Raw genomic sequence first — 16,775 nt, forward strand, 5'->3', positions numbered from 1 at the left:
ATACAATAGTGATGTTTAAAAATATTAATGATGTTAAAGTAGCAGCTTTTTGGGGAGAGAGATTATACCTCAACAACTGGATTTTGTTGTTGTTGTGATGTGCTTCTTAGGAAAAATTTGAACTCAAAATTTTAGAACTGTACAGGTATTTAGAGAGCATCTAATCCAGTTCCTTAATTTCAGCCATGAGGAAACTGAAGCCCTCACTCACCGGGAAGTGACTGGCTTCATTTGTTCATAGCAATGAATGGTAGAGCTGTAACAGGAATCCCTGCCCATTTATCTCAACTGCCATCCTTGGGAAAAAGATATAAAGAGGCCTAGAATTTTTGGTATTGATATGTAATGAATATATCGAGGCTAGCTTTTACAATAATGGCTTTACGGACTTTTTCTCCTCAGAGTATATTTTAATCTTTAGGGGACCAAGATGTCAGATACAAACAAAACTGCCATTGCAGCAGAAAAAGAGGCTCTGAACTTGAAGTTACCTCCCATTGTTCGTCCCCTGGAAGACATAGGTGTTGACACACCAGCACAAAGTAAGCTGCTGAGTTACAGAAGATCCAAGGAGCAGCAGAAGACAATTAATCAGTTAGTGTAAGTAGCATATTAGTAAATAATCCTTGTTTGGAATTTGAGTGAAATAATTAGTGTTTGTATTCTCATAAAAAGTTTAACTATTTAGGTTGTTCATGGTCAAAATATCATCTTCAAATTCAAGTAGGAAAACAATTGAAAAAGTAATTGTAATGATAGTAAATGTTATATAGTGCTTATAGTGTTTATTCTAAGCATTGTTTTTATTGTTTTACCTATACTTCTCACAACAACCCTATACGATGGGTACTATTGTTATTTCTATATATAGATGAGTAAACTGAGGTGCAGAGAAGTTAAGTAACTTGCCGAAGGTCTCACAGCTTGAGTTTAGGCCCTGACAGTCTGGTCCTAGAGTTCACATACTTTGAACACCACACTATTCCTCCTTGTGATATATTATAACCATACTGGTCCCTGAAAGTAAGACCATGTAACTGGGCCTCTACAAATAGCATTGCACTGGAGCAAATACTTAATAAAATACCTTGAAACTACTTGTACTTAAAATTTTTTTCTATACAAAAGAAAATATAGTCTAACATCCTACCCTTTCCGCTCCAATTTAGTGGAAATTAAAACTAATTTAGGTACCAGCTACCAAAGGCACTGATAAGGATGGTTCAGTCAATTCAGCAGTTACTGAGAATTTCCTAGGTACCTGATTCTGCTGGGCTCTAGGGATAAATAAGAAGAAAAAGATATTGAGCTCTGTACGCTTTGAACCTAACACTGAACTATAAAACAGGGAATTTCTCTCTGGTGGATTTCTGCTTCTCTTTCTGCATTCTCTTTCCCTCTTTGGTCTGCCTCCTTTATACCTATTTTTGCAACTGACTAAGTTTTATTCTCTGTTACATTGTTGATGATCATATTGTTGCTAGTTAAAATAATTTAAGTTTTTGCTGATTTTACTTTCCTTAAAATTAAACAGGTCTGTTAATCATATAACTTCTTTAAATTTACATTACTATTAGTCTGTCAATCTTCTAATCATATTTAAATCCAAACTTATAAGGTATATTAACTAATGGCAGTATATGTATTGTCAGATACCCTTTACCCCTTTAATTTCTAAGACTAACCAATGTTTCAGTAGACTTAGAGAATAGAAAAAGGGGTTCCTTAGGAGTTACATATTGTTCTTGCTCCAAAACCTTTTATAATCTCAGAATGTTGAACTACTTGCAGTTCCATATTTTTACATTTAGTGAAAAATAAATTTCACAATTGCTCCCTGCAGTTTCCTTCACTGAAAAGTCTATCTGAATACTTATACAGTTTATTCAAGGCTTAGTTTATGAATCACCTCCTCTGGAAAGCTTTCTCCTAATCCCCTTTGTGCAGCTTTAACCCTGTCTACATATTCTCTTACATCTATTTAACGGATATTAAATATCTACTGTTATCCAAACACTGTGCTTGTTACTAGAAAGACCACAGAGAACACAACAGAAAGGACTTTAGTCTTTCAGAAGCTTATATGCTGGTGGGAGGAGGCAGATAGTAAACACATTAAAAAAAATTATGTTAACCCTTTAGATGGTGATAAATACTATGAAGAAATAAAATAGTGGGATAGAGAGTGACAGGGAAGATGTTTCTAGGAACATTGCAGGAAAGTCCCGTGGAGGTGATATATAGAGATCTAAAGAATAAGAAGTTTGTCATTTAAATAAACATGAGAACACCACTGTAGCAAAGGGGATAGCAAGCATGAAAGCCCTGCAATGTGAATGCTTTCAGTGTGTTCTAGGAATTGACAAAGGTCTATGTCACTAGAGTATCAGGGACCTGGGGAAGAGTATTATCAGGTGAGGTCTGTGGATAGAGAGTTCCAGGAGTAAGGTGGGATGTAAGGAGTCCTGGGCAGAACAGAGCCCTCTGCTGGGACCAGTTCCTTGGAACACTTGGCTGAGCAAAGATCGAAAATTGTTTTGTAGCTTTCCAGATTCCCATGAATGAGCCACTTCTTCCTTGGCCACTAGGAATCCCTCTTGATTCAGACCAGCCTTTCTCTCCTTCACCATATGTAGTCTCTTACACAGTCCTTTGAAATTATCCAATTTTGTTTATTTATCTGTTTTTTGATTGTTAACACAGAAAGCAAAAACAGGGAGTGAAAACACTAGCTCTTACATTCTTCGCAGCTCTTTTTATTTATATCAGTAGAGAAAACACACTCCAGGAAATTATTGCTATATTAAAGGGTGACATTTATATATAAAGAGCTCAAGGTAGTTACGCATATTTATGTTGGGATCATTGCAGTGCAAGGTAGCTAGTGCCAACTAGCATACCAAAGTATAATCCTTGAAAGTATTGATCACTGAGAGCTAGGCTGCTCACAGAGAAAATGATGGATGAAGGGGAGTCTGGCCTGGGCCTTGACAATTAACAAAGAAAAGAGGAAGGAGGATATTCCAGGCACATTTTCTACTCCATGTGAGAAAGCCTTAGGAATTTTATTTTTAATAGATCTTTATTGGAGTATAATTGCTTCACAATACTGTGTTAGTTTCTGTTGCACAACAAAGCAATTCAACCATATGCATAGATATGTCCCCATATCCCCTCCCTCTTGAGCCTCCCTCCCATGCTCCCTATTGCACCCCTCTAGGTCATCGCAAAGCACCGAGCCGATCTCCCTGTGCTATTTTCCACCAGCCAACTATTTTACATTCGGTAGTATATGTATGTCGATGCTACCCTCACTTAGCCCCAGCTTCGCCCTCCCACCCCAGGTCCTCAAGTCCATTTTCTATATCTATCTCTTTATTCCTGCCCTGCAACTAGGTTCATCAATACCTTTTATTTTTTTAGATTCCATATATATGTGTTAGCATATGGTATTTGTTTTTCTCTTTCTGACTTACTTCACTTTGTATGACAGACTCTAGGTCCATCCACCCCCCTACAAATAACTCAATTTCGTTTCTTTTTATGGCCGAGTAATATTCCATTGTATATATATGCCACATCTTCTTTATCCATTCATCTGTCGATGGACACTTAGGTTGGTTCCGTGTCCTGGCTATTGCAAATAGTGCTGCACTGAAACATTGTGGTACATGTCTCTTTGAATTGTGATTTTCTCAGGGTATATGCCCAGTAGTGGGATTGCTGTGTCATATGGTAGTTCTATTTTTAGTTTTTTAAAGAACCTCCATACTGTTTTCCATAGTGGTTCTATCAATTTACATTCCCACCAACAGTGCAAGAGGGTTCCCTTTTCACCACACATTTTTCCAGCATTTATTTTTTCTAGATTTTTTGATAATTGCCATTCTGACCGATGTGAGTTAATACCTCATTGTAAGGAGCTTCAACGTGGTGGAAGAGTAAGACACAGAGTTCACCTTCCTCCCCACAAATACATCAGAAATGCATCTACATGTGGAATAACTCCTACAGAACACCTACTGAACGCTGACAGAAGACCTTAGACCTCCCAAAAGGCAAGAAACTCCCCACGTACCTGGGTAGGGCAAAAGAAGAAAGAAAAAACAGAGACGAAAGAATAGGGACGGGAACTGCACCAGTGGGAGGGAGCTGTGAGGGAGGAAAGGTTTCCACAAGCTAGGAAGACCCTTCATGGGTGGAGACTGCGGGTGGCAGAGGGGGGAAGCTTCGGAGCCACGGAGGAGAGCGCAGCAACAGGGGTCCGGAGGGCAAAGTGCAGAGATTCCCGCACAGAGGATCGGTGCCGACCACCACTCACCAGCCCGAGAGGCTTGTCTGCTCACCTACCGGGGTGAGCGTGGGCTGGGAGCTGAGGCTTGGGCTTCGGTCGGATCCCAGGGAGAGGACTGGGGTTGGCTGCGTGAACACAGCCTGAAGGGGGCTAGTGCACCACAGCTAGCTGGGAGGGAGTCTGGGAAAAAGTCTGGAGCTGCCGAAGAGGCAAGAGACTTTTCTTGCCTCTTTGTTTCCTGTTGCGCGAGGAGAGGGGATTAAGAGCACAGCTTAAAGGAGCTCCAGAGACGGGCATGAGCCACGGCTATCAGCGCGGACCCCAGAGATGGGCATGAGACACTAAGGCTCCTGCTGCAGCCACCAAGAAGCCTGTGTGCGAGCACAGGTCACTATCCACACCTCCCCTCCTGGGAGCCTGTGCAGCCCGCCACTGCCAGGGTCCCGAGATCCAGGGACAACTTCCCTGGGAGAATGCACGGCGCGCCTCAGGCTGGGGCAACGTCACTCTGGCCTCTGCCACTGCAGGCTTGCCCCGCATCCGTACCCATCCCTCCCCCTAGCCTGTGTGAGCCAGAGTCCCTGAATCAGCTGCTCCTTTGACCCCGTCCTGTCTGAGTGAAGAACAGATGCTGTCTGGTGACCTACATGCAGAGGCGGGGCCAAATCCAAAGCTGAACCCCGGGAGCTGTGTGAACAAAGAAGAAAAAGGGAAATCTCTCCCAGCAGCTTCAGGAGCAGCAGATTAAATATCCACAATCAACTTGATGTACCTTGCATCTGTGGAATACCTGAATAGAACACGAGTCATCCCAAGTTGAGGAGGTGGACTTTGGGAGCAACGATATGTATATATTTATCCCTTTTTCTCTTTTTGTGACTGTGTATGTGTATGCTTCTGTGTGTGATTTTGTCTGTATAGCTTTGCTTTCACCATTTGTCCTAGGGTACTGTCTGTCCGTTTTTTTTACTTAAAAATTTTTTTCTTAATTATTTTTTATTTTAATAACTATATTTTATTTTATTTTACATTATTTTATTTTGTCTTCTTTCCTTCCTTCCTTCGTTCCTTCCTTCCTTCCTTCCTTTCTTTCTTTCTTTCTTCTTTCTTTCTTTCTTTTCTCCCTTTTATTAGGAGCCATGTGGATGACAGGCTCTTGCTACTCCAGCCAGGCATCAGGGCTGCGCCTCTGGGGTGGGACAGTGAAGTTCAGGACACTGGTCCACAAGGGACCTCCCAGCTCCACGTAATATCAAATGGCGAAAAGCTCCCAGAGATTTCCATCTCAACGCCAAGACCCAGCTCCACTGAATGACCAGCAAGCTACAGTGCTGGACACCCTATGCCAAAAAACTAGCACAACATGAACACAACCCCATCCATAAGCAGAGAGGCTGCCTAAAATCATAATAACGCCACAGACACCCCAAAACACACCACCAGACGTGGACCTGCCCACCAGAAAGGCAAGATCCACCTTCATCCACCAGAACACGGGCAGTAGTCCCCTCCACCAGGAAGCCTACACAACTCACTGAACCAACCTTAGCCACTGGGGACAGACAACAAAAGCAATGGGAACTACGGACCTGCAGCCTGCAAAAAGGAGACCCCAAACATAGTAAGTTAAGCAAAATGAGAAGAGAGAGAAACACACAGCAGATGAAGGAGCAAGATAAAAACCCACCAGATCTAACAAATGAAGAGGAAATAGGCAGTCTCCCTGAAAAAGAATTCAGAATAATGATAGTAAAGATGATCCAAAATCTTGGAAATAGAATGGAGAAAATACGACAAACATTTAACAAGGACCTAAAAGAACTAAAAAGCAAACAAACAGTGATGAACAACACAATATGTGAAATTAAAAATTCTCTAGAAGGGATCAATAGCAGAATAACTGAGGCAGAAGAACGGATAAGTGACCTGGAAGGTAAAATAGTGGAAATAACTACTGCAGAGCAGAATAAAGAAAACAGAATGGAAAGAATTGAGGAGAGTCTCAGACCCTCTGCGACAACAAGGAATGTACCAACATTCGAATTATAGGGGTCCCAGAAGAAGAAAAGAAAAACAAAGGGATTGAGAAAATATCTGAAGAGATTATAGGTGAAAACTTCCCTGATATGGGAAAGGAAACAGTCAATCAAGTCCAGGAAGCGCAGAGAGTCCCATCCAGGATAAATCCAAGGAGAAACACACCAAGACAGATATTAATCAAACTATCAAAAATTAAATACAAAGAAAAAATATTAAAAGCAGCAAGGGAAAAACAACAAGTAACATACAAGGGAATCCCCATAAGGTTAACAGCCGATCTTTCAGCAGAAACTCTGCAAGCCAGAAGGGAGTGGCAGGACATATTTAAAGTGATGAAGGAGAAAAACCTACAACCAAGATTACTCTACCCTGCAAGAATCTCATTCAGATTTGACAGAGAAATTAAAACCTTTAGAGACAAGCAAATTCTAAGAGAATCCAGCACCACCAAACCAGCTTTACAACAAATACTAAAGGAAATTCTCTAGGCAGGAAACACAAGAGGAGGAAAAGAGCTACAATAACAAACCCAAAACAATCAAGGAAATGGTAATAGGAACATACATATAGATAAGTACCTTAAACGTAAATGGATTAAATGTTCCAACCAAAAGACATAGACTGGCTGAATGGATACAAAGACAAGACCCATATATATGCTGTCTACAAGTGACCCACTTCAGACCTAGGGACACATACAGACTGAAAGTGAGGGGATGGAAAAAGGTATTCCATGCAAATGGAAATTAAAAGAAAGCTGGAGGGCCTTCCCTGGTGGCGCAGTGGTTGAGAGTCCGCCTGCCGATGCAGGGGACATGGGTTTGTGCCCCAGTCCGGGAAGATCCCACATGCCGCGGAGCGGCTGGGCCCGTGAGCCATGGCCACTGATCCTGCATGTCCGGAGCCTGTGCTCCACAAGGGGAGAGGCCACAACAGTGAGAGGCCCGCGTACCGCAAAAAAAAAAAAAAGAAAGCTGGAGTAGCAATTCTCATATCAGACAAAACAGACTTTAAACAAAGACTATTACAAGAAACAAAGAAGGACACTACATAATGATCAAGGGATCAATCCATGAAGAAGATATAAACATTGTAAATATTTATGCACCCAACATAGGAGCATCTCAATACATAAGGCAAATACTAACAGCCATGAAAGGGGAAATCGGAAGTAGCACATTCATAGTAGGGGACTTTAACACCCCACTTTCACCAATGGACAGATCATCCAAAATGAAAATAAATAAGGAAACACAAGCTTTAAATGATACATTAAACAAGATGGAATTAACTGGTATTTATAGGACATTCCATCCAAAAACAACAGAATACACATTCTTCTCAAGTGCTCATGGAACATTCTCCAGGATGGATCTTATCTTGGGTCACAAATCAAGCCTTGGTAAATTTAAGAAAATTGAAATTGTATCAAGTATCTTTTCTGACCACAATGCTATGAGACTAGATATCAATTACAGGAAAAAATCTGTAAAAAATACAAACACATGGAGGCTAAACAATACACTACTTAATAACCAAGAGATCAGTGGAGAAATCAAAGAGGAAATGAAAAAAATACCTAGAAACAAATGACAAGGAAAACACGACGACCCAAAAACTATGGGATGCAGCAAAAGCAGTTCTAAGAGGGAAGTTTATAGCAATACAGCCCTACCTTAAGAAACAAGAAACATCTCAAATAAACAACCTAACTTTACACCTAAAGCAATTTGAGAAAGAAGAACAAAAATAACCCCAAAGTTAGCAGAAGGAAAGAAATCATAAAGATCAGATCAGAAGTAAATGAAAAACAAATGAAGGAAATGATAGCAAAGATCAATAAAACTAAAGGCTGGTTCTTTGAGAAGATAAACGAAATTGATAAACCATTAGGCTCAATCAAAAAAAAAGGGAGAAGACTCAAATCAATAGAATAGAATTAGAAATGAAAAAGGAGAAGTAACAACTGACACTGCAGAAATACAAAGGATCATGAGAGATTACTACAAGAAACTATATGCCAATAAAATGGACAACCTGGAAGAAATGGACAAATTCTTAGAAATTCACAACCTTCCATGACTGAACCAGGAAGAAACAGAAAATATGAACAGACCAATCACAAGCACTGAAATTGAAACTGTGATTAAAAATCTTCCAACAGGGCTTCACTGGTGGCGCAGTGGTTGAGAGTCCACCTGCCGATGCAGGGGACACGGGTTTGTGCCCCGGTCCATAAGATCCTGCATGCCGTGGAGCGGCTGGGCCCGTGAGCCATGGCCGCTAAGCCTGCATGTCTGGAGCCTGTGCTCTGCAAAGGGAGAGGCCACAACAGTGAGAGGCCCACGTACCGCAAAGAAAAAAAAAGAAATCTTCCAACAAACAAAAGCCCAGGACCAGATGGCTTCACAGGCAAATTCTGTCATACATTTAGAGAAGAGCTAACACATATCCTTCTCAAACTCTTCCAAAATATAGCAGAGGTAGGAACACTCCCAAACTCATTCTGCGAGGCCACCATCACCCTGATACCAAAAGCAGACAAAGATGTCACAAAGAAAGAAAACTACAGGCCAATATCACTGATCAACATAGATGCAAAAATCCTGAACAAAATACTAGCAAACAGAATCCAACAGCGCATTAAAAGGATCATACACCACGATAAACTGGGGTTTATCCCAAGAATGCAAAGATTTTTCAGTATACACAAATCAATCAATGTAATACACCATATTAACAAATTGAAGGAGAAAAACCATATGATCATCTCAATATATGCAGAGAAAGCTTTTGACAAAATTCAACACCCATTTATGAAAAAAACCCTCCAAAAAGTAGGCATAGAGGGAACTTTCCTCAACATAATAAAGGCCATATATGACAAACCCACAGCCAACATCATCCTCAATGGTGAAAAACTGAAAGCATTTCCTCTAAGATCAGGAAGAAGACAGGGATGTCCACGCTCACTGCTGTTATTCAATATAGCTTTGGCAGTCCTAGCCACGGCAATCAGAGAAGAAAAAAATAAAATACAAATTGAATAAAAAGAAGTAAAACTGTCACTGTTCGCAGATGACATGATGCTATACATAGAGAATCCTAAAGATACCACCAGAAAACTACTAGAGCTAATCAATGAATTTGGTAAAGTTGCAGGATACAAAATTAATGCACAGAAAACTCTTGCATTCCTATACACTAATGATGAAAAATCTGAAAGTGAAATTAAGAAAACACTCCCATTTACCATTGCAACAAAAAGAATAAAATATCTAGGAATAAACCTACCTAAGGAGACAAATGACCTGTGTGAAGAAAACTATAAGATACTGATGAAAGAAATTAAAAATGATACAAATAGATGGAGAGATATACCATGTTCTTGGATTGGAAGAATCAACATTGTGAAAATGACCCTACTACCCAAAGCAATCTGCAGATTCAATACAATCCCTATCAAACTACCACTGGCATTTTTCACAGAACTAGAACAAAAAAATTCACAATTTGTATGGAAACACAAAAGACCCTGAATAGCCAAAGCAATCTTGAGACAGAAAAATGGAGCTAGAGGAATCAGGCTCCCTGACTTCAGACTATATACTACAAAGCTACAGTAATCAAGACAGTATGGTACTGGCACAAAAACAGAAATATAGATCAATGGAACAGGATAGAAAGCCCAGAGATAAACCCACGCACATATGGTCACCTTATATTTGATAAAGGAGGCAAGAATACACAGGGGATAAAAGACAGCCTCTTCAATAAGTGGTGCTGGGAAAACTGGACAGCTACATACAAAAGAATGAAATTAGAACACTCCATAACACCATACACAGAAATAAACTCCAAATGGATTAAAGATCTAAATGTAAGGCCAGAAACTATCAAACTCTTAGAGGAAAACATAGGCAGAACACTCTATGACATAAATCACAGCAAGATCCTTTTTGACCCACCTCCTAGAGAAATGGAAATAAAAACAAAAATAAACAAATGGGACCTAATGAAACTTCAAAGCTTTTTCACAGCAAAGGAAACCATAAACAAGTCCAAAAGACAACCCTCAGAATGGGAGAAAATATTTGCAAATGAAGCAACTGACAAATGATTAATCTCCAAAATATACAAGCAGCTCATGCAGCTGAATATCAAAAAAACAAACAATCCAATCCAAAAATGGGCAGAAGACCTAAATAGACATTTCTCCAATGAAGATATACAGATTGCCAACAAACACATGAAAGGATGCTCAACATCATTAATCATTAGAGAAATGCAAATCAAAAGTACAATGAGATATCATCTCACTTCGTTCAGAATGGCCATCATCAAAAGATCTACAAACTATAAATGCTGTGGATTGTGTGGAAAAAAGGGAACCCTCTTGCACTGTTGGTGGGAATGTAAATTGATACAGCCGCTATGGAGAACAGTATGGAGGTTCTTTAAAAATCTAACAGTAGAACCGCCAGCAATATGACCCAGCAATCCCACTACTGGGCATATACCCTGAGATAACCGTAATTCAAAATAAGTCATGTACCACAATGTTCATTGCAGCTCTGTTTACAATACCCATCCACTTGGAAGCAACCTAAGTGTCCATCAACAGATGAATGGATAAAGAAGATGTGGCACATATATACAATGAAATATTACTCAGCCATGAAAAGAAATGAAATTGAGTTATTTGTAGTGAGGTGGATGGACCTAGAGTCTGTCATACAGAGTGAAGTAAGTCAGAAAGAGAAAAACAAATACCATATGCTAACACATATATGTGGAATCTAAACAAGAAAAAAAAGGTCATGAAGAACCTAGGGGCAAGACGGGAATAAAGATGCAGACCTACTAGAGAATGGACTTGAGGATAAGGGGAGGGGGAAGGGTAAGATGGGACAAAGTGAGAGAGTAGCATGGACATATATACACTACCAAATGTAAAATAGATAGCTAGTGAGAAGTAGCCGTGTAGCCCAGCAAGATCAGCTCGGTGCTTTGTGACCACCTAGAGGGGTGGGAAAGGGAGAGTGGGAGGGAGGGAGACGCAAGAGGGAAGAGATATGGGGACATATGTATATGTATAACAGATTCACTTTGTTTTAAAGCAGAAACTAACATGCCATTGTAAAGCAATTATAGTCCAATAAAGATGTTAAAAAAAGAAAAAGGTACAGATGTAAAAAACAAAAAAAAACCTCATTGTAGTTTTGATTTGCGTTTCTGTGATAATTAGTGATGTTGAACATCTTTTCATGTGCTTCTTGGCCATCTGTATGTCTTCCTTGGTGAAATGTCTATTTAGGTCTTCCATCCATTTTTCAATTGGCTTGTTTGTTTTTTTGGTATTGAGCTCCATGAGCTGTTTGTATATTTTGGAGTTTAATCCTTTGTCTGTTGTTTCATTTGCAAATATTTTCTCCCAGTCTGAGGGTTGTCTTTTGGTCTTGTTGATGGTTTCCTTTGCTCTGCAAAAGCTTTTAAGTCCCATTTGTTTATTTTTGTTTTTATTTCTGTTACTCTAGAAGGTGGGGCAAAAAAGATCTTGCTGTGGTTTGTGTCAAAGAGTGTTTTTCCTATATTTTCCTCTAAGAGTTTTATAGCGTCTGGTCTTATTAAGTCTTTAATCCATTTGGAGTTTATTGCTGTGTATGGTGTTAGGGAGTGTTCTAATTTCATTCTTTTACATGTAGCTGTCCAGTTTTCCGAGCACCACCTATTGAGGAGGCTGTGTTTTCTCCATTGTATGTTCTTGCCTCCTGTGTCATAAATTAGGTGCCCATATGTGCATGGGTTTATCTCTGGGCATTCTATCTTGTACCATTGACCTATATTTCTGTTTTGTGCCAGTACCATACTGTCTTAATTATTGTAGCTTTTTGGTATAGTTTGAAGTCAGGGCACCTGATTCCTCCAACTCTGTTTTTCTTTCTCAAGATTGCTTTGGCTATTCGGGGTATTTTGTGTTTCCATACAAAATGTAAATTTTTTTGTTCTACTTCTGTGAAGAATGCCATTGGTAGTTTGATAGGGATTGCATTGAATCTGTAGATTGCTTTGGGTAGTATAGTCATTTTCACAATATTGATTCTTCCAATCCAAGAACATGATATATTCTCCGTCTGTTTATGTCATCTTTGTTTTCTTTCATCCGTGTATTATAGTTTTCTGAGTACAAGTCTTTTGCCACCTTAGGCAGGTTTACTCTTAGGTATTTTATTCTTTTGTTGCAGTGGTAAATGGGAGTGTTTCCTTATTTTCTCTTCCTGATTTTTCATTGTTGGTTTATAGGAATGCCAGAGATTTCTGTGACTTAATTTTGTATCCTGCAACCTTACCAAATTCATTGATTAGTTGTAGTAGTTTTCTGGTGGCATCTTTAGGATTATCTATGTATAGTATCACGTCATCAGCAAACAGTGACAGTTTTACTTCTTGTTTTTCAATTTGGATTCCCTTTGTTTCCTTTTCTTCTCTGATTGCTGTGGCTAGGACTTCCAAAGCTATGTTGAATAGAGTGGCGATAGTGGACATCCTTGTCTTGTTCCTGATCTTAGAGGAAATGCTTTCAGTTTTTCACCATTGAGAATTATGCTCTCTGTGGGTTTGTCATATATGGCCTTTATTATGTTGAGGTAGGTTCCCCCATGCCCATTTTCTGGAGAATTTTTATCACAAATGGGTGTTGAATTTTGTTGAAAGCTTTTTCTGCATCTATTGAGATGATCATATGTTTTTTATTCCTTAATTTGTTAATGTGGTGTATCACATTGACTTATTTGCGTATATTGAAAAATCCTTGCATCCCTGGAATAAATCCCACTTGATCATGGTGTATGATCCATTTAATGTGTTGTTGGATTCTGTTTGCTAGTAATTTGTTCAGGATTTTTACATCTATGTTTATCAGTGATATTGGTCTTTAATCTTTTTTTTTGATATCTTTTTCTGGGTGATGGTGGCTTTGTAGAATGAATTTGGGAGTGTTTCTCCTGCTGCAATTTTTTAGAAGAGATTGAGAAGGATCTGTATTAGCTCTTCTCTAAATGTTCGATAGAATTCGCCTGTGAAGCCATCTGGTCCTGGACTTTTGTTTGTTGGAATATTTTAAATTATGGTTTCAATTTCATTACTTGTGATATGTCTGTTTATATTTTCTAATTTTTCCTGGTCAGTCTTGGAAAATTGTACCTTTCCAAGAGTTTGTCTATTTCTTCATGGTTGTCCATTTTATTGGCATATAGTTTTTTGTAGTAGTGTCTTATAATCCTTTGTATTTCTGCAGTGTCAGTTGTGATTTCTCCTTTTTCATTTCCAATTTTATTGATTTGCATCCTTTACCTTTTTTTCTTGATGAGTCTGTCTAAGGGTTTATCAATTTTATTTATCTTCTCAAAGAACTAGCTTTTAGTTTTATTGATCTTTGCTATTGTTTTCTTCATTTCTATTTCATTTATTTCTGCTGTGATATTTATGGTTTCTTTCCTTCTACTGACTTTGGGTTTTCTTTGTTCTTCTTTCTCTAGTCGTTTTAAGTGTAGGGTTAGATTGTTTATTTGAGATTTTTCTTGTTTCCTGCGGTGAGATTGTATTGCTATAAACTTCCCTCTTAAAACAGCTTTTGCTGCATCCCATAGGTTTTGTGTCATCATGTTTTAATTTTGATTTAGTCAAGCTCCGTAAGGCACAACAGGGAAATGAGGCTACTCATAAAAGCTAATTCAGTCTTAGTCTCTTTTAATAAATGAAGAATGTCTAGAATGTGGGAGAGAAAATTTTCACCCTCCATTGGTCAAGCAACATCTGGAATTCTGGGGTCACACTATAAGATGGATGTTGCTAAACCATTATAGCTACCAATGAGAGTGAGGAATTTTGAAACTACCTAATTTGAAGGGAACTGATTTGCTTAATGGGGAGGAGTTTAGACAGGCCTGAGTTCATATCCCATCTCTACAGCTTATTAATGTGAATTTGGCAAGTCAAGTAACTTTGCTTATCCTCATCTTCCCATCTGTAAGATGGGGATAATATTATAATAATGGTTACCTCTTAGGATTTCTGTGAGAGTTAAATGAGATCCATGCATATAAAGATCTTATGCCAATGCCTAGAACGTCAGAAACTCACCATAAATGGTAACTTTTATTGACAGGAATGGTCAAAGGAACTGGATAGGTATTACTAAGTTTTGGAAGGGTAACAAAGAAGAGGAATGTGACTTTTTTATATAGCTCCAGAGAATATAATTTAAAAGGATACAACTCAAGAAATTTATTTCGAAGAATATGAGCTAGCTGACAATAAATTGAGCTACCTCAGAAAATGATGAATGTCATCTCCCCTCACCCATCCTGGGGTACAACTTGAAATTTTTGAGAGTATTCATGCATTAAAGAAAGTACTGAACTAGATATGCAGAATCTTTTCCACATCCACTATTCTGATCATTCATTCTACAGATATTTATTGACCTTGATGGACACTATCTAAGTGCTATGGATAGATCGGTGAGCAAAACAGACATGATCTTTTTCTTTATGGCATTTACTAGTTTATGCCTTTATTGTTCTGGTGGCCATCCTTCCCTTCAAATTCCTTTTAGTTCTCCTTTTGCCTCTGACCATGTCTCCTTTGCCTCCTTCAGTTGTTCTTCCTCATTCCTGTCACGCTTGACATCCTTCAATCTTCTTTCTTAAGTCTCTTTTCTTTCCCTTGTATACTTTCTGCTTTGGCCATCTCTTCTAGCGTATTTAGACTTTACAAACTGGTAGATTTGTCTTTCTAAAAATGTTCTCATGCTTAAAAACTCTTAGTGACTCCCCATTGTCTACTAATAAAAAAGCTTGCTATTTGAGACCCTTAGCTAGATATTCCAGTCCACTTCTCCAAACTTATCTCCATCTGGTTCCATAACTTCTGAGCAGATTGGACAACTCCTTATTTTCAATTTTTGCCTTTGATTGTTCCCTTGTCTTCCTGTTTCTTAGGGCCTTTATCTTTTCAGATCCATCTGCCCAGGAAAGCCACATCTCCAACTGAGATCCTCTTCTTCATTTCAAGCTTATTGCAAATGCTAACTTGTTCACATAACCTTCAAATATACCTTCAGGTGGAAGTGAACTTGTCCCTCCTCTGAACCATCAGGGTCCCATACTTTTTTTTTTTTCTTTTTTGCGGTACGTGGGCCTCTCACTGTCGTGGCCTCTCCCATTGCAGAGCACAGGTTCTGGATGTACAGGCTCAGCGGCCATGGCTCACGGGCCCAGCTGCTCCACGGTATGTGGGATCTTCCCAGACCGGGGCACGAACCCGTGTCCCCTGCATCGGCAGGCGGACTCTCAACCACTGTGCCACCAGAGAAGCCCTCCCATACTTTTTATATGGCACTCTGATCTTATCTTCCTACACTTTCAGTTTATAAATTCCTTGAAACTTGTTGCTGCTATGTTTTAATAAAACCTAGTAGGGACTTCCCTGGTGGCGCAGTGGTTAAGAATCCGCCTGCCAATGCAGGGGACATGGGTTCGATCCCTGGTCCGGGAAGATCCCACATGCCACGGAGCAACTAAGCCCGTGTGCCAGAACTACTGAGCCTGCGCTCTAGAGCCCATGGGCCACAACTACTGAGCCTGCGTGTCGCAACTACTGAAGCCTGCGTGCCTAGAGCCCATGCTTTGCAACAAAAGAAGCCCCTACAATGAGAAGCCCATGCACTGCAATGAAGAGTAGCGCCCATGAGCAGCAACGAAGACCCAATGCAGCCACAAATAAATAAAAATAATTAAATTAAAAAAAAGAAAAGGTACTTTCCAAAAAAAAAAAACCTAGTAGGGTATCTTGCAGAATATAAACATTCAGTAAGTATTTGGTGACAGATGAACAGATTATATGATGATATAATTTTATTTAAAGAAGAAATTATATTTTATGGATGATAAATTCCTACATTCACAACTTTTTATTGAGCACCTACTATGTAGCAGGTACTATTCTGAGCATTGGGATAAGGCAATGAATAAAACGGTCTACAACATATAGTATGTCAAATGGTGGTAAGTACTATGAAGCAAGGTAAGTGAGGATAAAAGGGATGGATAGTGAAGGAAGTGCTACTTAATGTAAGGGGTAAGGGTAGTCTTCTCTGACAGTGTGGCATTTGAACAGAGATAACACATACATAAGGGCCCACATGCATCAGGATTAACTTAAAAATTGTCATGTTATAATTGAACATTATTGATTATTATTTTTAGTCTCCTTTTATATTACACATGAATAATTTGAATATTAGGACTCATTGATAATGGCAATTGAGATTTATTTCTTACAGAAAATTCAGTAAGGTAAAGAACTCTTGAATATCTCTTCTTCAAGTATAGTTGAAAAAATGTTCAAATTGTTATGTTTTAATAATATATCTTAATGT

At 39.1% G+C, this 16,775-nt stretch overlaps 1 protein-coding gene across 3 annotated transcripts in view; it reads left to right on the forward strand.

Moving 5' to 3' along the window:
* Window positions 1-16,775, forward strand: part of DNAH12 (dynein axonemal heavy chain 12) — a 226,431-nt gene that overhangs the window by 16,926 nt on the left and 192,730 nt on the right. For all 3 annotated transcript variants that reach the window (XM_060308393.1, XM_060308391.1, XM_060308392.1), the window contains exon 3: window positions 403-600. In XM_060308393.1, coding sequence (XP_060164376.1) covers window positions 431-600 — 170 coding nt within the window. In that variant the 5' untranslated portion in view covers window positions 403-430. The remainder of the gene's footprint in view (window positions 1-402; window positions 601-16,775) is intronic.

Source organism: Globicephala melas, chromosome 11, assembly GCF_963455315.2.
Source record: "Globicephala melas chromosome 11, mGloMel1.2, whole genome shotgun sequence".
Taxonomy (NCBI): domain Eukaryota; kingdom Metazoa; phylum Chordata; class Mammalia; order Artiodactyla; family Delphinidae; genus Globicephala; species Globicephala melas.